The 23,833-nt window shown below is 45.0% G+C and overlaps 1 protein-coding gene across 1 annotated transcript in view; it reads right to left on the reverse strand.

Moving 5' to 3' along the window:
* Positions 1-925: 925 nt before the first annotated feature.
* Positions 926-23,833, reverse strand: part of ABCC2 (ATP binding cassette subfamily C member 2) — a 467,216-nt gene continuing 444,308 nt past the window's right edge. Inside the window, exons 30-32 of the mRNA XM_069611520.1 lie at positions 10,684-10,850; positions 2,541-2,735; positions 926-2,374 (exon numbers count right to left, since the gene is read on the reverse strand). Of these exons, the coding sequence (XP_069467621.1) occupies positions 2,242-2,374; positions 2,541-2,735; positions 10,684-10,850 (495 nt within the window). The 3' untranslated portion in view covers positions 926-2,241. The remainder of the gene's footprint in view (positions 2,375-2,540; positions 2,736-10,683; positions 10,851-23,833) is intronic.

Consider the following 23,833-nt stretch of genomic DNA (forward strand, 5'->3'; position numbering starts at 1 on the left):
CCAATGACACCACAAGAGTGTATTACACAAGACAGCGTAGGGTTAAGGAGGAAAGAAAATAATGAATGCTAGGACACAGGCGGAACATAGGGGGAGACAGCGATAGATAAACTGAGACGGAAGAAAGGAAATAACGAACAATGGGAGCAAGCACAGCAGAACGCAGAGGAATTCAGGAAGAAATGCAGGCGACCAGGAAGGATCCAAAGGAAGGCAAAAACTCTGCCAAAAGTGCAGCAGCGTTGAAGTCAGCTGTGAAGAAACAGATACAACGCGCTGAGAAAGGGGCGTGGTCCTGATTTAAAGGAAAGGCCGCCATCTTGAGTGAGGACTAGACCTGAATGGGAGTTGAATCAAGTTAGATTTGCCATGTACTCCATAACCTCCAGGGGCGAATCCTGACAGATACATAGAACAATTATTTTATATCGCTGGTATATACTGAAACCACAAATAATATTCTCTAAAATCCATTGCTGTGCAGTGTTTGACGTTGTATAGCCACTGATTTAATAACTTCAGTATGATGAGTTATATAAATCTGATGTAGTATATGTCTAGCTCTCCCTCAAAGTCTGCTTGTGGCATTTCAAATAAGAGATGCATTTTTTAAATTTCTAAATTTTGAGACGGGAGTTTTGTTGTGCCCTCTATATTATTGTTAACATGGAATGGTGCATATGCTCGGATTACTGAATCACTGGGGATAAACATAAAGGCAGAGTGCTTAGCCCAACACTGAGAGGTCTCTGGCTGTGTAAATCTGGACACCATGAAGTGATGGCTCTCTGGGCGTACACACTGTTTACGGTGCTGTGATAGTCTCACTCCTTTTTACTGCAATAAGCCAGCAATTGAACTTTCACTCATGGGACATTTTGGACCTTGTGATCACTATGCAAATTGACATGAACACAGACAAACGTATTTTAAATAGCTTTTATTCAGATGTGAAATGTGAATGATGGCATTCCTAGTCCTTTCTAGGTTTAATGTGTAGCATGGCAACTTATAGTTATGTTACTTTAAGTTCAGTGGTAATTCAGAAGAACGTCCCCAGATTGGCAAAAAACCTAAACAAAGTCCTTAGTTGGGGTGAGAGGCGCTCCAGATGTAGCCTCCTTGAAAGATTCACAAAAATATATCTGTCCACGTCGGAATAGGACAGCGAATAGGATGTGGATTTCCTTTTTAAATCATATTTCATCTTGTGTGATGTTCACATTAGGTGGACATTGTTTGAGGGTGTGCTATGATCCCAGAGGTAATGCTGTCCTATGAAAATCAGGCTAGGAGGCATACTGTCCAAATAGCTATCGGCTCTGTGACAAGGTCCAAAAACAGTGCGTGGCCAACTAGCGTCCAACATCAGCACCAAGGTGAACGCGGAAGAAGCCTGAGGAGCGTGCTCATACATTTCAGACAACGCTGAGCACAGCGATGATACATTATTGTGTATCCAAGAATTCAGTTAGACATGCCCTTTAATGCCAACATTTGGTTTTCATGTAGCTTATACGTGCCACCTAGGGCTCCTTCGTGAACTTGGCCACGCAGTGCAAGTAGCATCCATACTGCCATCCATACAGGATCATGAGTTGGTTCCAGGCATTGGGGGGAGGGCTTCACTCATTCTTCGTCTACATTTTAGTCCTTTAATCACACCATTCTAAATACATTGGAGATGTGGCATTTCCCTCCTATTTAATGAACTCTTGCAGTCTTGGGCAGCGGTGCCACCTACTGATTGCCTACCTCCTGAAGCAGGTCTGACCTGCTTTGGCACGGTGTCGTTGCACAGGCTCAGACTAGGACCAGTTTTCATGATCTAGTCAGAGAAGGTTGCTTTGACTCCACCCTTATAGATTGGGTGATTTTGTATTTAATTAATTCTAGAATAACATATCTACTGGAATGTAGAAGCTTGACTCAAGTGATTAAAAATAGATGCACTATTGTTCAAATTTACCCCCGTGCCTCATATGCTTGCAAGGAATGATGAACATGAATGTCATGTTTGAGGAGACCTTCATTATCGTCTTGCAAACTACACCCTCTCCTTGCGCAAGGGGCACCAGCATCCTCGATGCACGGAAGAAAGCAGAAGATGTTCTGAAACCCACTTAGTTGGTGGCAGAGACATTCACTTCTGTGCCAGGTGTATGAGCATCTCTCATCACTGGTGCTTAGGGAAAATATTCCAGTGCATGGCTCAATTCTCTCTTCATTGGAACCACCTGCCTACAACATTGTGTCTTCTTCTGTGTTGGTAATGCCTGCATCCTTGGCCATGGAGTAGAAGTGTTTCTGTTGCCTGAGAAGTTCTTTTGGCTCGTCAAATTCCACAATTCTGCCTGCATCTAACACCATGACCCTGGAAACCAGAAGAAAGAAATATGTGAAAGGTCAGATTACTGCTGGGCACTGGTGCAAGATTTGCTTGACATGTAGAGCTTGTGAATTTAGAGACTACAGGGTGGATGTTTCCATTGTATGAGTGATAGGGAAACCATTCAGTTTGGTTGTATTTTGGCTCTTACCTGTTGCTGTCCATGATGGTGTGGAGCCGGTGTGCGATTGTCAGAACGGTGCAGTCGGCAAACTCATTGCGGATGGTTGTCTGGATCAAATTGTCCGTTTCCAGATCCACTGCCGCCGTCGCCTCATCCAGGATCAGGATTTTTGATTTCCGAAGCAAGGCCCGCGCTAGACAGAGAAGCTGCCTCTGGCCGACACTGCAGGATGAACATAAACAAAATGGCATAAGCCCTCCCAAAAAATGATACGATAGTATGTAACAAACAGTGCCAACACTACTGCTGTATGCCTGTACTGCATTTATGAGATCACTAAACAGATTTAGCTGTCTATGGGCAGATTTAACATGATAAGAGAGGGGATGGACTCTTATCAGATCCAAAAAGAGATGGTTGCTTCGGAGTGGCTAGAATACAAACTGGTCTTCTGGGGGGGATTTGAATGGAAGGAACTGTATAGGATCTCTGGAATTCACTTTATCGTTCTCAGACCCCAGATGCACTACCTTCCTTCATAGCTACATTTTCTAAAGGTGTGAGAGACCTCCTGCTGGAGAACCAACCAGCCAATACCATATTCTGTCGTATGGTGCCCACTCATGCTCTACCACCACAATCAAAGTGTAGCTCACTGTGCCACACTAGAGGAAAAGGATTCCCTTGCGTTGAAATCCGGTCTTACCCACAAGGTCCCAGGAGTGATGGTGAGAATCTAGGGGAGGTGCTGAATATCTGGAAGAGGTGATCATACTAGGAGGAGGTGGCAACATCAGGAGGAGCAGGGGGTCATCAAACTAGGAAGAGGTGCTTAGAGTCTAGAAGAGGCAGTAACATCAGGAAGAGGTGGGAAGATGTGAAGGAGGTGACCATCATTTGAGGAGATGGGTAGAGTATGTAGGAGATGGTAACATCAGGTGGAAATGGCAAAGCCCTTTAGCAAATACTTGAGGAGGGGCCAGAGTCTGGAAGAAGTGATAATGTCAAAAGGAGGAGGTGGACTCAAGTAGGTGGTTATAATAGCTGGAGTATGTGGGAAAAATGTACTCGGAGCCGGACGGAACATGGAGTCTGGTTTGGCTCAAGGCACGCAGAGAAGACACAAGGATGAGGAATTAGGCCCAGACCCGAAAAACAGAGCAGGAGTGCAGAGGAAGTGAGAAGAAAGCAGGTCGAGGGGGCACACCCTTGAGTCTGGGGAGTGGACCTGGGGACCAGAGACTGGTAGTGAGAACTCCTGGCTCAAACTCAAACCCCTAGAGAAGCTTGATTTGTATGTACAACTGCTTGGGACAGCACAGCTACACCTCACAGTGGGACTTCAGGAAACAGACTCAACCCTGGATGTGTGGAAGCACTTGGTGTTAGATAGCTGTGGGCAAAGGAGTTGGCACACAAGGTTTGGCCACCAGCCGGGGTGGAAAAGGACTTAGCACCCAAGGGTGAGAATGTTTCTTTAATTGGCACTGAGACTAAACCATTTGCTATTTTTACTTTTGTTTTGACTCTTTTTTTCTCATGGAAATAAAGATTATAAACTACAGCTTCTGTGTCCAGTCGTGGGGCATCCCACCTGGCCTTCGAGACACCCTCTTCTTCATGCTTTACTTCTACTTTCAGTTGTGTGCCAAACACTGGGCTGCCTGAAACACGCTTGTGGATTCCTCTTAAGTGTGTGACAGGTGAGGTGTCTGTGTTCCTGCAATCTCATTGCACATTTCAGATATTCTGATGCTTTACCATTCTGTGTCATGGACCATGCTGCTTTAGTGGCTGGTACACAAATAATGCAAACCACATGACATAACTTCTGATACTGTGTGATCCTTAATTTTAATTTACCTTCTAACGCTATTTGCAGGATTCTCCTATTATGCGTCCTCGCAACATTATCGCAGGCATTTAGGCTCAATTTGTCCTCTGTGAACATCTCAGATCAGACATCTCAGTTTGCTCCAAAATTGAAAAATTAATATGGATTTTGACAATTCTATGATCAATGATTCTCTCTTCGAAACTTCTCTCTACCTGGTTGATGCTTCTCCTGCTACTTACCCCCTTGCATCCTTTGCTCACATGCACTCCACATCCGTTATGTTCCCAGTCAACCCAGTGCCACTCCTCACTCCTTCACCCGCCTTGCTTCTCACCATTGGAACACCTTTCCCCCAGGAATAAGGGACAGTCAGTGCTGGGAATATAACCAGTGGTGGGATAGTGGGGCGGGGCCAGGGTTGGAGTCATGGCAGGCACGTGAGATGCTTGTAAAAGGTGGAAAAACAAAGGGCTAAAATAACACTCATTTTATAGCAACGACTTGAAACATGCAGAACTCATGTAATGAATTAATCTGACAATACAACAATTGTAACAAACATGTTGAGCAAAAACGTCTGATTGTAACTTCATTATACCCATGCTCAATGAAAGACTACAATTAACAACATGCAAAGTATTGTGAGCCCAAATAAAATGCCTCTGTAAAGATACACAGTCAAAGACAATTCACTGTATGATCATCTGCTTGTAGTATTTATTCCACACAGCATGAAGATGTTTGCCCCCCCTTCTAATCACCCAACATTCTCCCTTCTTAAGGGACATCAGCCACATTAGTCGCTTTGTCTGCTCCCATCTAATCAGGGCCGATGCTACCACTAGGCAAGGTTAGGCACTTGCCTATAATGGGAAAACGTTAGAGTGGAAAATGCCACTGAAGGCAATACCCACTTATATATATTTGGTATGCATATATTTTTTATTATTCTCTCTCTCTCGACTTGTCTCTACTACTTGAAGGCGGCACTCTCAGCACTGTCTGCAGCAGTAGGCAGCGCAGCAGGCACCATGAGGTTCAGGTCGGGTGTAGGCGTGGCGCTGTGCTGTGCGCAGTGCCTCAGGCCGCACCTGCGCATTAGCACCACACGTGCCCTTGTGAGGCTTGTGCAAATATTCTTCTTCTTCTGGACTGTCCGTGGACCGCCCTGCACTAGCTGCAGCCTGCCGCCGTGTGCCGCCGTGTGCGGCCCTGCCTGCGAGATGTTCAGACACACACACATGCAGCTGATGTGGCCTTTTGTTTTGGAATTGCTCTTCCTCTCAGTCTCGGGGGCGGCAATAGCCGAACTGGGATAGAGTAGAGAAAGAAGAAATTGGAGCCGGTGGATTCAAGGCTGACGCTCATTTCCAGCCTATTCGATGCTGCTTACATCCAGTTGCCATTAACCAAGTCCAAAACCCCAGAACACATTTTAGTTTCTTTGATTAAGGTGGAGCATGCAGGACTGGAAAATCAGTGCAGCGCCATGGAGTTACTTACTTTGGCCTCATATCTATGATTGGGTGATCATGAGGGAGATGCTTACCCTTGTACATTCAACCTCTCTCTGCTCTGTTGCCCACATGCCTTCTGAGCAAATCTTTCATCTGCTTTAGGTCCTCTGTAAATGAGTCTTCTCACTGTTAGGGCTCAACTTCCCTAAAATACACCCAAACAAGACTGTCAACGTGTACAGGTCTTCTGTGTGACTGGCACTGGCAGCTGGGTTTGTAACTGCCACTCGGCTGGTATGCAGTTCGGCTGATGTTGATTGTAGCTTCCCCTGTATCTTGCTAAATGAGGAGTCTCCAATGGAAATGCACCCGCTGACAGTTACATATCTTATTAAATGCACTTGGATAGGTTTGCGGGACCCCGCACTCACTCCTTTTCACCTGTTCATATGATTTGCCTTAGAGGGCGGTGATTACATGCTACACTTTACAACCTTCGCTAGACAATAAGGAATGGTCAGGAATTCTGTTCCTAATGATGGCTTTTTGCAAGTCTTCTTACTTGCCCAGCATTGTCAAGCACTAGCTAACGCAATATTTCCTATCAGAGGTTTAAGTGGCCACCAGCAGCAGGTGGGGCTAGGTAGTTAAAAAAAAGCATGCATTTTATACACCGTTGGCATGCGATGGGGCAAGATTAAAAGAAAAAAAGGGTGTGCATTTGTGTTTGTGAGTGTGATGTGTGTGTATGGAAGGGAGAATGAGTGTATACATGTTTGTGTACACAAGATAGAATGGGCCTCATTATGAGGTTGGTGGTGTGGGAAAAAAGTGGTAGTGATTCCATTAACAACACTTTCACTGCACCACCAAACTACTAGTTTGTCGGTGGGGTGCCTGATTTTCCTCCAGCCAAAAGCTGGAGGTAACGCAGGCACCCCACTGGCAAAAAACAGCTCATATTACCGGCACAGGTATTACCGCTGCTGGTAATACCGGCAATCCCCCATGGAGTCCTTTGGTACTCTATGGAATGGGAATTTAGTTACGCTGGTACCTGTAAACTGCCGTTAATTCTGGCCGACCAGGTGCCGGTAACGATATTTCCGTTTGGTGGTATCCCGCCGGAGTTGCTGGCGGGATAACACCAAACATATAATGAGCCCCAATGTGTGTGTACGTGTGTGCGCATGGAAGAGAGCATGCCATGCGAGTGAGTCAGAGTGTGAGTTAGGGTTAGCCAATCCTTCTGTCCTGAAGCTGACACAAAAGAAGGGCAGGTCCCTCAGTACTGGTAGCAACTCACAAAGTTTAATTGTTCATTAGACTTTGAACACGATGTTAAATGGCGCATCATCAAATTGGAAGAATTTATATTTGTCTGGAGTGGTGGGGCAGAGCGCCCCTCCCCTGTGCATGATTCGTGCAAGCATGTCTGCTGTCACATACATCCTTTTCTTCAAAGCAGTCGCAAGTCTTTTGTCTATAGAGCCCCTTTCAAAGTCCCTGTACTTGCTGGATAGTTTTATTACTCGAGCCAGTCTTGTGGACACTGCTTTTCTGTTGGTGAGTTCAGGACACCTGGGATAAGGCTGGGACATTCACTGAAGACTTGGTTTCTTCTTTATGTGACATGGTGGAGTAGTTTAAATCACAGTCAGTGTGCTTTTCTTAGGCTGTTTTGATTGTCTTTTGAAATTTCAGGGCTGGAGCCTGTCAGGGGGGAGTGCGGGTGGGGTTGTGCCATTCTCCTGGCCGGGGTGAAACATACTTCCCTCCAAAAGTAACTTCTCAGTCTTGAAACAATTGAGGACCTGGAGTGAGGGGCGCCAATCTGACAGTTTGCCTAGAGAGGCAAAATTCCTGGCACCGGCCCTGCATCTAATGAGCTAAAATGTTAAACAAAATCAAGCTACTCTGAGCTCAAAACTTTTCGGAGTGCTAGAAATAGCTGATCACTGTGAATGAAGTGTTGTACAGTGACATGGGATTTTGGTTTTCAGGAATCTGGGAAGATGATTTTTGCTGGATTCCAGATCCAAGGAAATCCGGCCCATTTCCAGCACAGAGGACAGTCCATCATTATCTGGCTTCAAGTTTGCCCTCAAGAACCACTTGTGACATTTATGGTGACCTTTGAACTCTGTACGAAACTGGACATTTATTTCTGTTTAGATCTGCTCCATCATTTTATAATACGCTATCCCCATTTACTCTTTCCAGCTCCCTCCCCATCGCACCCCAGGTACATGTGTCGGCCATCTTGGTTCAGGTCTATATAAAGAACCCTGTGTACATCACAATGTATAGAAATGCCCTTGTAAACTGGAGAATGTATTATTGTTCTCTGTCAATGAGTGTAAAATGTGCGTGTAAGATAGTTTGTCAAATGTATAATTCTGGCAAACTTAATGATATGTAAAGATGATGAACTACAGTTATATATTGTTCTACATGTCTAAGTAAAGATATGACATCACTATATGCAGGTTGTGTTGCTGGCGTATTTAAGCGTGATATGTTTCACGTGTAAGTGTTTTGTAGAACAGCATAGTGATTTGTCGCATGTTGATGTCTTCCGTATATGCATATTGCTTCCCGCTCACACACGGGTAAAGGAAACTCTGCTCTTCCGAAGAAAATCTATGTAAAGAATCCAAAAAATGGGCTGCTCTGATGGTGAATATGCTGTATGTACACGCTGTATGTCTAGTCAAATAACTCCAAAAATCAGAGGAATATCGAGATGTCATTATTTGGCTTCATATTTTGATAATCGGATATTCAATTTGTTTGGCATACTATGCTGGCGTGGGTCAATCATGTAGGATCTTATGTACATAAACTGATGATTTTTCTGATGAAATTTGCAATTTAAGGTTAGAAGATTTTAGTATATTGTGTGTAATATTAAGTAAAGAATTGCTTAAAAAGATAAGGCGATGGTCTGGTTGTTACGACAATTCAACTAGAAGCAGTTTTCAAAAATTAGCCTTTTTTGTTTTAGTTGCTGTTTATTCACTTGGGATAGCTCCTTTGTGTGTAGACCACAGAGTCCTTGGGAGTAGTGGTAGTTAGTCAAATAACGCTCCAAATCCATTAAATAAATGCAAATTAAACAATCTTGTTTTGTTTCATAGCCATTATTAAACACCTTTCCTGATTGTGCCAGCAAATGGTCTGCTGCTCATAGCAGAATTCAGCTTTTTATCAGCCGCCTCCTTCCCCCCCTTTTTTAAAAACAGCTTAAACGCCACTGCTTCCTATTGGTCGCTTATCGTGCGTTCTCTGCAGGTCACTTTTTCTCCCCACAGGTCCATTCCCATTTTTAGTCTTCTATCTTTCTTTACTTCTTCCCATTAAACTTTCCTTCACTCATCTTCCCTCATGTTTTTCCTGCCAATTCCCACCCATCGTTGCAACCCCTGCTCTGTTGTATGCATGCAATGCCTGTATGTTGACATCCTTCATCTTCCTGCCCCCACCCCTAGGCAGCCATCTCCTGCTATCGCCTCTACACCAGCAAGCCCTCCCTGCCCATTGTGGGAGTTTGTATTGACACATTATGGTGACACCATCACCGACTTGTTGCTGATGCTTTGATTTGACTTTTGGACTCATAATGGTTCGCCCATCTCGAATCTCGTCGTTTTCATGCTGGACTTCCTTAAGCATCACGTAATCATGGTGACCATGAGTCATGTTGTGCCCATCTACGACTTAAATCCTGGCTTGCACTTGCTGATCTCTTGCAACATTATGTGTTCAGTACTGACCTCTGCAACTTGATGTGCTCTCTCCACTCACTTATGTTCTCTGTAACACTGTATTTCACCGGCTTTGCTTCTCCCTCACTTTCACTACACTCACTACTTCTCAGTCTTCTCTTCCTCACCCTGTCTTTTCCCTCTCTCCTCTCCCCCCTCTCCTCACTAAATTCTATGCACTTACCCTATCAGAATTGTTGTCAGACCTAGTATGACAATCGCTTGTTTGTTCCTCTCCCTGCTGCTTCCCTCACCTTTTGTCAATCTCCAGCACCACCAGAGATGTCATCAGCCTAGTACGATAGTCGCTTGTTTGTTCCTCTCCCTCACCTTTTGTCAATCTACAGCACTACCAGAAATGTCATCAGGCCTAGTACGATAGTCGTTTGTTTTGTTCCTCTCCTTCCTCCCTCCCCTTCCCTCACCTTTTGTCATTCCCCTGCACTACCAGAAATGTCGTCAGGACTAGTACAATAGTCGCTTGTTTTGTTCCTCCTCCCCCCCCCTTCACCTTTTGTCATTCCCCTACACTACCAGAAATGTTGTCAGGCCTAGTATGATAGTTGCTGTCTATCTCATCTCCTACACAGTTCTACAACGAAGCAAAGCACAAGAACAAGCAACATTATTTAGTCATGGTGTCACACAGCCTGCATCTCTATGCATCCCTCCCATTTTCAATCACCCACCATTTTGCATATATTTAGACCCAATAGCCACTCCTAGTCATTCACTGCTGCTGGTATGCAGCCATATAACCTTTAGTGCGCTTGTATGTGCCAAAATTCAAATCACAACGAACAAAAAATGACAAGTCACAGGAGAGCTCTTTTGAACTGGGAATGTCTCTGACCGCTGAGACCTGGGCTGTTTGGATTCCAAATCTGAGAAAATCCAGCCCAATTCCAGCACTTTTAATATCAACCGAGCACTAAAATGTAGTCCAGTTTTGAGAATGACAATCAAAAAATTATTTTCACTAACATCCTGCCTATATCTAATATATACAGATTTTTACAATATGGATATATTTGAATGATCCTATAAATTGACTGTACTTTAATATTCAGTGCAGCACTACATTTCTTGCTCTGTGTATCCTTATTTACCTGAGGTTCTCTCCGCCTTCGCTCACTTCGTGGGAGAGCCTTTCCGGTAGACCCTGTGCGTACTGCTCGAGGTGGGCCAGCTCCAGCGCCCTCCAGATCGCCTCGTCTGAATATACGTTGAATGGATCCAAGTTCATCCTCAAGGAACCGGAGAACAGCACGGGATCCTGGAAAGATTCCAAAATGCAACACGTTGGAGCGAGGGCTTAATCCATAGAGAGATATGCAGCGTGCTCTCTTGGCGCCAAGGAAAAAATACATTCTACGGAAAGAGCCTCCATTGCTTGGATATTAAGCTCATTTTCATTTGTATATGGAGGTACAGCATCAACATGTGTTACTATCCAGGCAGCACAGCAAATTAACATAGTGCATATGTATTTAGATTGCCATGACAAAGGCACATTTTCTACTACACGTTACTAGTCCCCACCACCCACCGGAGGAGCAGGAGCTCCAGGCTACGTCCCTGCTGGAGCAGAGGACCCACGGAGGATTCCTACATGCCCAGCTGTATTCTACACGTTATTTGGTAAGCGCCGATGTCATCTGCGCAACGAACCCAAAAAGCATCACATTAGCCTCTGTTTCACTGCAGGCGAGCTCCCGCTAAATTCGGAATGCAAAAGGCTTTATTTGCATGATCTTTTTCCCTGAAAGGCTGAATTGAGCCCTCGCCGCCATTAAGGTACATGAGGTACCTATTCAGTTGAAGATGGCCGCCCACCCGATGCCTGTTGCCCTCTTTACCTAACCAGCCTCCCAGCAGCCACCTGATTGGCCAACTGGTCTATCTCTACTGCCATTGGCCGCCGGCAGGCGAAGCCGGCCCACTCCCTCCAAGGCCCATGGAGGCAAGGCTCTTACCTGTTTTGAGCCTGTTTGGAGCCGTGAGGACTGTGTGCCAGTCCCCCTGGCCCATCATATACAAGGTACACCCTCCCCAGCCGCTGCCCTAACACTAGGGGTCAACTGTACCTTACTGCACGTTTGTACAGAAACAGGTGCTATTTTCTCCTAACCTGCGTGCTCGACCTTGTCCACTCCCGAATATAGCCACCCCCAATCTTTCCTCTACCCTCCCCACCCAAACATACATTCAGAGCCTCCCTACCATCACCTCCAGGGTCTAACTTGACTTTGAGTCATAGTGCCACTTTGCTACTACTCCCCTCTACACGGCCTTTGCCTTTTGCTCTCATGTATTCCTCTATATTTGAAACCATGTCTACTGCGTGAGCTATAGAGTAACTTATTGCATCTTGAAGAACTGCATACCTTTGAACGCGCCTCCATTGACTGTTGCCTATGTAATGCTCTTGCAATGTTCTCATATTCCCTGCAACTGTATCTAGCACACCTATGTTTAACATTGATTAGTTTACATATGCTTGGCGCACAAAACTGCACTTAGTACATCTGTGACTAGTATTGATTACCTCTGCACCTGCTAGCGATCTATGCCCCGATTGTTAAACCCGATTTTAGAACCCACTGCCTCTGCACCTTGCTAATGACCTATGCTTGTGTGCTTGATTGCTATATATTGAATTTAAGTGACCCATTACCTATGCACCACACCAGTGCGACCAACGCTTCTGCGTCCCGATTGTTAAAATTGAATTTAGTTGATCCTCTGCCTTTATACCTTACTAAGTGACCTATGCTTTATGCCTAGATTGCTAAACTGAATTTAGGTGTCCCATTGCTTTTGCACCCTGCCAGAGACCTATGCTCATGTGCCTTGACTGTCAAAATGCTCTTTTACCTGATTGTCTAAATCGAATCTAGATGTCCCTTTGCCTTCGCACCCTGTTAGTGACCTATGCTTTGTGCCGGATTGCTAAATACTTGATTCTAGGTGTCCCATTGCTTATGCACCCTGCTAGTGACCTATGCTTTGTGCCGGATTGCTAAATACTTGATTCTAGGTGTCCCATTGCCTATGCACCCTGCTAGAGACCTAGGCTCTTGTGCCTTGATTGTCTAAATCGAATCTAGATGACCTTTGCCCTCACACCCTTATAGTGAACCATGCTTTATACCTGATTGCTAATTGAATTTAGATGACCCCCTGCCTATGCACCCTGCTAGGGTGTCCCACGCTCTAGTGCCCTGATTGTTAAAAAACAAATCTAGACCCTTTGCCTTCGTACTGCACTAAGTGACCGATGCATTTGTGCCTTGATTGTTAAAAATTGAACCTAAGTGACCCATTGCCCTTGCACTATGCTAGTGACCTTGCTTTCGTGCCTGGATTGCGTGAATCGACTTTAGGTGCCTCACTAGACTAGACCCACGCTACCAGACATTAATACACCGCACCAGTCTACCCTGCCCAACATTACAATGTATCTCAACACGCTTTATACAGTGTTACTGAGATTAACATTGTACATCTTGAATAGCCAATACCTAATCATGCTACCCAACCTATCAGCACCTGAGCCTGCACATAACCCATACTTATTAACTGAAATGAACTCCATACCCTGCCCTGTTCTCGCAAGAAACCTTAGATTACGTGCCAGGCTCGCAAGACTCTATGACCCATTGTCTAAACTAGCCCACAACAAGGTGACCAGGAATCCATCCCTACACCCTCTTCAACAGAGTAGTAGACTCCACCGTGAGCCCATCCGTGACCAGAAAAGCACGCACGATGCTATGCCACCACCTCTAAACCTAGCAGATCTAGGGACTAAGGGAGCATTAATAAATGCACGTTCCTTGGTAGCCCACGCATCAGACATTCCTGACTTGCTACATAATGAAGACCTGGACTTCTTAGCATTTACCGAATGCTGGCTTCACCCCACGGCAGGCCCTGCAATTATGCTAGCAGTCCCAGACGATTACACGCTATTAAGACTTGATCGCACCACTTCTAGAGGTGGAGGTCTTGCCATCATAGCCAAAACTAAATTCACTATCACAATTGAATCTCCTATCAATGCTAGCTCCTGTGAATCTCTTACAGCCAAGTTAACACTCTCTAGTACTCAATCCATCTCCATTCACCTTATCTACCGACCACCGGGCTCCTTAGGATCATTCGAAGAAGACCTCACAGACATCTTATCAAATAATCTCAAAAACTCCTCACAACGCATCCTACTAGGAGACTTTAACCTTGGTTTTAACGACCCTGCAGATGCCAATGCTAGTACAATCAACAATACCCTAGAGGAACTGGGCTTCACCCAGAAGATTACCGAACCTACCCATATCAAAGGGAGAACTCTGGACTGGCTAGCTGTGCACAACCGCCCAGTCCTGGTCTCTGCCATACTCCCACAGCCCCGGACAGACCACTATTTGATCTCGTTTACCCTAAAGGCAACCCCAGCACATGCTACCAGCATAGCTCCAGCTGTCCAATCCCGAAATAAAAAAAACATCACCCCGGAAAACCTGATCCCGCTTATCACACCAACCTTGAATGCCATCCCGGACCACACTGATCCACTCACGATGGGGGATATCTACAATAAAATCATGCTCTCATCCCTCGACGCTATAGCCCCTTTGAAGCTAAAAAAGAGTAAGCCCCGGAAACACATTAACTCCTGGTTCTCGCCTCATCTCAAAGCCCTCAGACAGGAAAAGCGACGCTGTGAAAAAATCTGGCGAGCTTCCCCCTCAGAAAAAAACAAAAAAAACTTGAGTAGTCTAGCCTCCCAATATAAAAAAGAAATTATACTGGCTAAACAATCGTCATTCAGCATGCGGATCTTACAAGCCAAATCCAACACTAGAGAGCTTTTCACAATACTTAAAGAGATTGAATCCCCGATTCAAGTACCTGATTCGTGTATCAAAGATAAAAATTGGTGCACGGGCATTCAAAATGCCCTAGCGAACAAAATCTCATCCCTTAAGACTAAAATAAGCACTGAAAAAGAATCTCTACTCTCCTCCACCAAGCAGAGTACCGTCTCCCACAAAAAGGTTCACCCGACTCAATCCTCCCCCCCAGCACTTAACCCCTCCTTTAACTTCCACAAAGTATCCACCAAGGAGGTAGAGAATACTATTCTCTCCCTCAAACCCTCAAACTGCCATGGAGACTTATGCCCCGCTCAACTGATTAAGGATGCTGCCCGTGATCTCGCACCATTTATTACCAAACTAATAAATGCGTCTTTCACATCAGGCACCGTACCTAATAATCTAAAACAGTCCTGGGTCCTCCCTCTGCTTAAAAAACCGAATCTGGACCCATCCACCCCAACTAACTACCGCCCTATTACCACAGTACCTTTCCTCCTTAAAATCATCGATAAAATAGCATATCAACAGATCCAACACTACCTTGAGCACTTCCAGCTCCTAGGCGTCCGTCAATCAGGCTTCAGGCCACAACACGGAACAGAAACCGCACTCATAGATCTCAAGGCACAGATGGATGAGTTGAGAGACCAGGGGAAGACAGCACTATTGCTTCTCCTTGATCTCTCTGCGGCCTTCGATCTGGTCGACCATGAGATCTTGTGCAACCACCTACAAATAGCTGCCCACTTCTCTCAAGAAGCAACCAACTGGATCCAATCCTTCCTTAATAACCGTACGATGAGAGTCTTCTCATTATCAGCAGCAGCCGACCCTATCCCTATCACGTGCGGCGTGCCGCAAGGATCTTGCGTCTCCCCTACACTTTATAACATTTTCACGAAGCCCCTTTTTGATGATCTAGACGATCTGGGTATCACCTACACTAACTATGCCGATGATACCCAGATCCTCATCCCGTTGTCGGGGGACTATGACAAGGATTTGGCCTTCGTTAATAAAGTGTACCTCATCATCCAGGCATGGATGGCCTCACACGGACTATGCCTGAATGATGACAAGACGGAACTTCTCATTCTAGGCTCCACACACTACCTCAACAAACTGGGCCACAAATACTCCTCATTCATAATTGACGACAACAAAATCATGGTAGCTAAGGAGGTTAAAACCCTCGGATTCTATCTAGATTCCACCCTTACCTTCAACAAACAAGCGAACGCAATGGCCTCCGCCACTTCTTACACTTGCAAACTTATCAGGGCAGCCAAACCCTTTCTCTCCCCCACCAACTGCACCACCTTGGCCAGGGCGCTGATCCTGTCCAAGTTGGACTATTGCAATGCCTTATATGTAGGCTGCAACAAATATATCTCTAACAAAATCCAAATCCTCCAGAACAATGCCCTCAGAGCGGCCCTTAGCATCCCGAAGAAAGCCCATATCTCAGATTCCAGAAGATCTGTTAATTGTCTATCCACCAAGGACGAGATATTTCTTAAATCAGTGTCTTTGATTCACAAATGCCTCCACCAAGCAGCCCCCCAATACCTCACCGCCAGATTTACTAGACCTACCCTCTCCCGCCCCGCGAGAACGGCCAACTCCAACCTTCTTCTGGTGCCCAGGTTTAAACGTACTACATCTGGAGGAAACAGCTTTCCAGTAAAAGCAGCACAATTCTGGAACTCCCTGCCTCCGTCGTGCAGGGAGGACCTACCCTACCACCAGTTCAGAGCTAGGACCGTCCACTGGATCAAATCTCTCGACTCATAACGACTCTTAGAGACCCAGATTCACCACTACCATGTGGCGCCTCATTGAATGTAAATATGTTTATAGTATTGCCCTAATGTACATGTTATGTTCTACCCCTACTCATTGAATGTAAATATGTTTATAGTACTGCCTTTAATGTACATGTTCTACCCTCCTATTTGGCGTGATACGTCTGGCAATGCAACCCTAGCTGGACCTCACCACACGTATGTAACGAAGCTTTGCAACCCTCTTGCTGCCTCTGCGCCTGGTTACCCTCGGGTTAGGTGCGCATTACAAATAAATAAAATACAAATACAAATACTATTGTTTTCCTCCTTTATATTAGCCACCAGGGGTGCTAGCCTTTCAATTGACCAGAGAGGGGCCTGGAGGCTGAGCCTTTTGGCACAAGCTTTGATCCAGATGATGCCATGGGAAGTGACTACATCAGGTGTGACATCATACACTTACCTCTGGGCGAAACACTGTCTAGGCCTGTTTTAATGACCCTCCACGTTCTACCCAAACTAAAAAGTGAAGGATTGAAGGTTTTCCACGAATCGTATCCAGCGGCAGTGCTCTGGGCAGCCTCATTATTGTGGATGGTCTGAGCCATTACAGAAAGGAACAAACAATTTGCAAACCCCTCTTAGTCATGTCGCCAATGGGAGGATTCCATCCAAAGCTGCTATGTTGTCTCCCCTTTGCATGGCAACACAAGCAACTTTACATATTGTTTCATCCTTGTTGGACCTGATCATTTATTTACATGCATACAGGGAAACAAGCTCTTTTGGTCACAAAGGAGCATACAGCCGGTAATTTAGGAGGTAAACGGGAGACCGTGAGCCTCTTAAAATGGGGAGAGGTTGAGTGGCATGATGACTGGGTTTGAGAAGGGGTACAGGGGACAGATAGCGGGAACAATACAGTGAGAAAAATTAGGACAAGTAAGTGTCAATGGGTAGGCAGTCTAGCCAGCTAAGCATGAGCTGTGACCTCAAACTATTAAGTGCTAGTGTGCTGGGGAAAGAGAGAGAAGAGTCTGGTTAGCAGTGAGGGAAGTGTGAGTACTAAGTCTGGAGAGGTGAGTCAAGAGGATAGTTCATAAGCGAGGAGAAGATTGATCCCCTAGGTGTTATAAGCAACAGACCCATGTCTGAGCATGCAATCCCTTAAGGAGTTAATCTAAAACCAAAAATGGATGGATGAAAGACTTTACATTAATCATAACCACTGACATTGCTCTAGGCAACATTCTGTAGCATTGCACTGTTAGACCACAAGGCCAACACATGCGTGGGTTGCTTCTGTTCTCATGCAGAGGGCACATGGCCTAGCAGTTCATAATGGACTGATTCTTTTGGTGAGACAGCCAAGAATCATTTGTATATAGCTGGTCCCTTACTGTAATCATACAGGTCAGATGGAAATTATGGCATGGAAGGCTATCCAGGGTAATGATAGGGGTCATGATTCATTAATGCATTTTGTTTTATTTTACTCTGCTTTGCTCCCCATTTACCAAGTGTTATTTTCTCAACGTTCCTTAAGTACGTAAACAAACACATACAATAGAACATGTATATACACTTTGTAAGGTATGTCAGTTGCTTGCTGCACCTGCTACAGAGGGCTGTGTACACGCTGTAGGTCACAAGTTTGTATCCTGGACGAGCAAGCAAAGCATGTTATCTTTCTGAGGCTGGTGAAATCAGTAATGTTGAGCTGGCACATGCCCTTCTGTCTGGGGAGGGTGAGATCAGCAAGCAGGACTGAGCCCTAGTGAAGCTTTCCATAGCCCCAACCCCACAGGTACAAGAGGGAACAGGAGCCATCACCTACATGCCCTGGATGGTGGGAGGGAGGGGAGAAGAACTAAAGTGATGCATGGCAGGTGGCAGGCATTCATATCCAATTGCAGTGTGGCCCCCACCTGCCAACTCTCAAACTAGCTAGCAGACTCCTTACACTGTGAATGCCATCCTGGAGGCAAGACCCCTTGCCCACAAAGCATTGCAGTGTGACCCCCACCTGCCAACTAACTCACTAGCTAGCAGACTCCTTACACTGTGAATGCCCCCTGCGTAGGCAAGACCCCTTGCCCACAAAGCATTGCAGTGTGGCCCCCACCTGCCTACTCACGAACTAGCTAGCAGACTCCTTACACTGTGAATGCCATCCCAGAAGCAAGACCCCTTGCCCACAATGCATTGCAGTGCATCATTTGTTTCAATTTTCTGTTGGGAGATCACTATGTATCGAAAGCATTAGTGCAATGAGCAAGCTAAGGTATGATCCACAGCCTGTGGTGTGCACTATATACATTGTCAATGTTTGTTTAGCAATATATATGGAGTACATATTGTACTCTTACAAACCATGTCTTAATATAATCATATATGGACCACACCCTTTATTTAATCATGCATTAGAGAAACATGTTGTGTAGTGCACACTTAGCAGAATCACGTTTAGGTGATGCCAGTTTTGGCAGCCAAAGAAGACCGGAACCCATCTAGGTTGTGTGACTTGCCAACGATCCCACAGTTTGATCAAGAAGAGAAGCCTAGCTTAAGTGGTTGCATAGTTTGCAATATTGTCGGTTTCAGTCTACATATAAACGTTGCATCTTCAGTCTTGCACGAACAGACAATGCGGTGTGCATAGCAGCTTTTTAAGTGTGTAGTACTCTGTGCATGGGTGCCAACTCTGACATTTTCTGTGTTGGGTTTCCCAATCATAAGCTACAACCTTTGACTAAAGCAGAAGTGACATCAAGGGAAGTGGCAATCGGCACCCAAAAGGTTGGGGTAACTCTTGGAAGGGTGAGTAGCTCACAAGTATACAGTTCACAAGTGTATTGCTCGCCTCTCACATGGGACGAGCCTGCATTTCACAATTTTGAATTCCATGGCAGGGCCGACTTTGCCCTCCATCCTTCGGGGCTTGGTAAATTGAGTGCCATTATTCAGGGTAATAATAACACGTGTTACTACAGAGCTTTGAAGCGGGAGGAATCTGGCATGAAGTCCTAAATAAGAAAACATATTATTGTTATTAAAAATGGTTTGGACACGTGGGGGAACTACAGTCTAAACAAATGAGAAAGTTTAAGAAATACTTTTGACTACCTCAACGATTAAGTTTATACATGGATGAAGAAGTATAGAGGTCCAACAAACATCCCCAAGGGGAGCAGCTCATCTGAAATTGACAGCTCAGATTCCGACACCACAGGCACTGCACCCACGCACACCCACCAAAGCTCAATAGGAGGACTCCACATATACCAACATATCAGTTCCTGCTGCCCACACTTCTACAAGTTCAGCAAAACCTTGAATAGACAGAGGCCCAAATAACAAAGAACAGGAAGGGGCAGAAGGAAACGTATGCAATCGCCCTATTCAGACAAGATTGCAGAACAGAAGACTTTAGTTATCAACCTTTCCAGTAGAAATCTCAGTCTGAAGGAGAGACACACCCTTCAGAAAGGCTTGAATTTCGTACCTACTTACACCACTACCATGTTGGATATCAAAATTGATCGTTTCAAATTCATACTGCAATTAAAATTGATAGTATGACTTTCTGAATTAGAACCAACACCAAACACCACCTAAGTGAGAGGAAGAACTACTCAAACGCAAGTCCCAGTATCTTCACTCAACCAATTACGGTACCCTTGATTGAAATATTCCAAGGAATCATTTTGCAAGATTTATAGACGCTATCATTAAAAAAAACAAATATCATTTGAATAGAGCAGAAATCTCCTTCGTTAAAACCTTATATATAGCAATGAAACAATCACAGTTCGATCACAATTGGAACAGCTGACAAAGGGGGTGCACAGTTCATCCTTAACACTGTAAATTACAACCTAGAATGCTGGAGGCAGCTAAATGATGCTAACACCTGTGCAAATTGGCCCATGACCCCACTCATGCCATTAAGACCAATCTCGGCAGGTTATTAGACCTGGTCTATGAGCACGATTGGATTAATGAGCATTCTTACTAGGACAGCGTCCTAGAACACCTACCTTTTACCTACTACTCAAAGTACACAAACATCCTAAACATCCCCCACGTAGACCCACAATTGCGGCTACTACAGCTACAGCCAATAGGAACATACATTGACAACTTCCTTCAGCATTCGATGCAACAGACCAACACTTACATCAAAGACACAACCCATTTTCCACAGATATTAGACAAAATACAACTCAACCAAGATAACCTCCTATTTACTATAGATGCCAGTAGTTTATACACATCAATTCCTCATGACCAAGGTCTGGAAGCAGTTGAGTGACTTTTATTGCAAACTATCACATAGGAGCAGCTAAGGAGTTTCTTTTGATTCTCCTGGAGTTTGTATCTCAAAACTCGTATTTTCGATATAAGAACCAACATAAGGCACAGCAATGGGCACTACATGGCTCCAGTCTATGCTAACAGCTTTATGTACACATTTGAAATGGAACACATCTAGAACCATCCGGTATGGCACAAATACCTTAAGTTTTGGGATCGCTAAATGGATGATATCTTTTCTGTGTGGCACGTCATTGTTTTCCCTTACTGATTTTGTACAATACATTAACGCACTATATGAATATGCTGAAATCTGTGATCCTGGAGTCCATTTTCTTGATGTCGTGTACTTGTAGAGAAAAGCAAACTGACTGCGCCCCTGTTTCCAAAAACCCACTGATAGGAACAAATGATTTCACCGCCTAAGCTTTCATCCCCCTAACACTATTCCATATGTACACATTCTGAGGGTTGAGAGGATTGTTAGTGGCACAGCCAAGTGCTAAGTAGAATTTAATAAATTACATGACAGATTCCCCAACAGAGGATACTTTGTGGACAAAATGACATAAGCAGAACAAAGAGTATGTGAGAAAAGCAGAGAATCTGATATATAGATTAAGAAATCAATCACAACCACCCCTAATATTCATAATGAAGTATTCAGTACAAAATACCCACATCAGAAAATGTATATTGAAAACCTGGAAGGTCTTCCAGAGTGACATTAGAACTAGACATTTCTTAACAACTCCCCCAGTGTTTGCATATAAGTAGAGCAGTAATCTAAGGGACCTTGTGGTCAAGAACTATGGAAAACCACACAATAGTAATACTTCTATTCCCTTCCTCTTGGCACATACCCATGCCTACACTGTGGGAAGTGTAACAATGTTGTGAAGGGGTTAGCCGTATCCCATCTCAGAACAGGTGAAAAGATAAATCTATGACAGTTTGCAACGTGCAATTATGAGAACATTATATACTATATTTGCTGTCCTTGTGAACTTTACTATGTGGGGCAGTCGTCAAGGAGAGCAACAATTAGTTGGAATGAGAACAAATCATGCATACGCACGGCAACTCCAAATCATCTGTAGCAGGGCACTTCAATGAGAATGGTCATTCCATAGTCCAGATGTGCTTCCAGATCCTTTAAGTGATCGGCAGACAATGCTCCAGTGGTGGTATTCTTAGAAAACGGACACAGGCATTTTGGATTGACAAGCTTGACACCCTCACCCCAGGAGGAATGAACGAAAGACTCAGTCTGCACTGTTTTCTCTGAGGTTCGCTAGTGTTACCATGTTGAGTTTGTATTTTGATTGAGATATTCCTTGACACCTGTGTCTTCCTTGTTTCTTGTTTACCATAAAATTGAACCCTGGTACATTTATATTGCACACACGCTCAGCTGGATGTTTGTCTAGTGTTAACACATCCACCTACCTTTCTTGTTAGTTACGCTTTGGACACATCCATGCTGACATTGGCGTACACATACACCTCATTATCTGCAGTTACCTTTATGATGTTGGTATGTGGGATTTTCAGGAGTCTGTGTATCAATTTGCATTTTAATATGACTAGCGGTAGTATCTCTGCCTTCCCGTTCTACTGTTTTTTTTACTTACATATGTTTCCATCTGTCTTCCCTACCTATTATTCTTTTGTCTAGCTCATCCCTAGTTTCTATTTTCCTCACTGATCTTCATTTCCGCTTCCATTCTTATTATACCTCTAATCTTCGTCTCTCCATTTTAATGTTTACTTTTATTTTTCATTTCTTAGTTATATTTTCTATCTTATTGTTCCAATTCATGTATTTATTCATTTTGTAATATTCTTATTTTTGGTTCTGCAGTTTATTCCAATCTTTTCCCTACTTTTTTCCCCTCTCTCTGCATCCACTTGCTTCATACTGCACATCCTACATATTTATATAATTTGGGTGTGCTTCCTCCTGCACCGTCACTGGATTCAGGCTTTAGCCTAACATTTCAACTCCTGCGAACACCTCTCAACCACTGGTGTGTTCCATTTGCTGGACGTTCACGATCATCGCGTGATGAAATCATTGCGGCGTGACGTCATCACGCGCAGTTCTCCCGTGCGCACAGGAACATTTTTATGAGTACTTCAGGGTCTCTTCCTTCACTCCTTATGGAGAACTGACTGCTCCAGCTCCAGGACCATTCCTTTATTCCTTGGGTAAGCACCAGTGGTGGAAATGGAAATTATTTGGTGGGGGATCCCACAAGTGCCGGAGTGGGGGAGGAGTTGGGGGGCAGAGTGGCGTGGTCTAGAGGGGGCGGGGTTGGTAGTGGCCATCCGGTCAGATAAATACTTCAAAAAAGAAAGAAAAAAAAGCGCCCACAAAGGCAACGTTGCCTTTTACCGCAGGCCAGGGCTTTAAGTGGGGCGGGGCCTGCAGGGGCTCAGCCCCAGCAGGCTCCGAAATTTTGATTTGAGGCGGGGCCCTGTGGGGCCCACTAATCTCCCCTGCCAGCCCCGGCCACTACATGAAAAGGATTTTTTTCTGAATCCTGAAGCTCTCCCTTGTGTGCGAAAGCTTCAGGCTCCAGAAAAAAATGCCTTTCAGCCATAATGGTGGCGTCGCACCTGCGAGGCATCCCTTTAATCAAGTGATGCACGTAGGCCGGCGCCACCATTATGGAGAAAACGTGAGGCCGCTGGAAGCAGAGGCCTTGCTTTCTAAATACTGAAGCTCAGTATTTAGTTTCAGTCTTAAGGAACAGGGCATCACTTCCAGGGGCCTCACCTTTTCAGCCTTAATGGTGACGCTGCCCCTACTCAGCTGGCAAGGGGCAGCGCCACCATTAAGGCTGAATAGGCGAGGCCCTGTCCCCTGCCAGACAAGCCTATGGAAAATAAATGCAGAGATCAACACCCTCCCCCAGAGGGGAGAGGGTGTTGAACACTACAAAAGGCTGCCTGGCAGGGGTGCCAGTGGCCCATTGAGCCGGGGCTCCTCGGGGAGCGTGGCCTAACGGGCCAGCAGGACCCCTGCAGTTAGGCCAGGCCCCCTTGATGAGCCCTGGCTCTTTTTGTTGTGCCCAAAAAAAAAACGAAAAAAAAAACGCCCGCGAAGGCAGCATTGCCTTTTATGCTGCTCTGGCACTGGTGTGTAAAGCACAATGCTCGCTACATGTACAACAGACTCCTTTCAGTTGTGCATGTAGTGAGCATTGTGAATTACACATCAGTGCCAAAGCCGCGGTAAACGGCAATGCTGCCGTCGCGGACGCTTT

This window comes from Ambystoma mexicanum, chromosome 8 (genome assembly GCF_040938575.1).
Source record: "Ambystoma mexicanum isolate Mex_15411 chromosome 8, UKY_AmexF1_1, whole genome shotgun sequence".
Taxonomy (NCBI): domain Eukaryota; kingdom Metazoa; phylum Chordata; class Amphibia; order Caudata; family Ambystomatidae; genus Ambystoma; species Ambystoma mexicanum.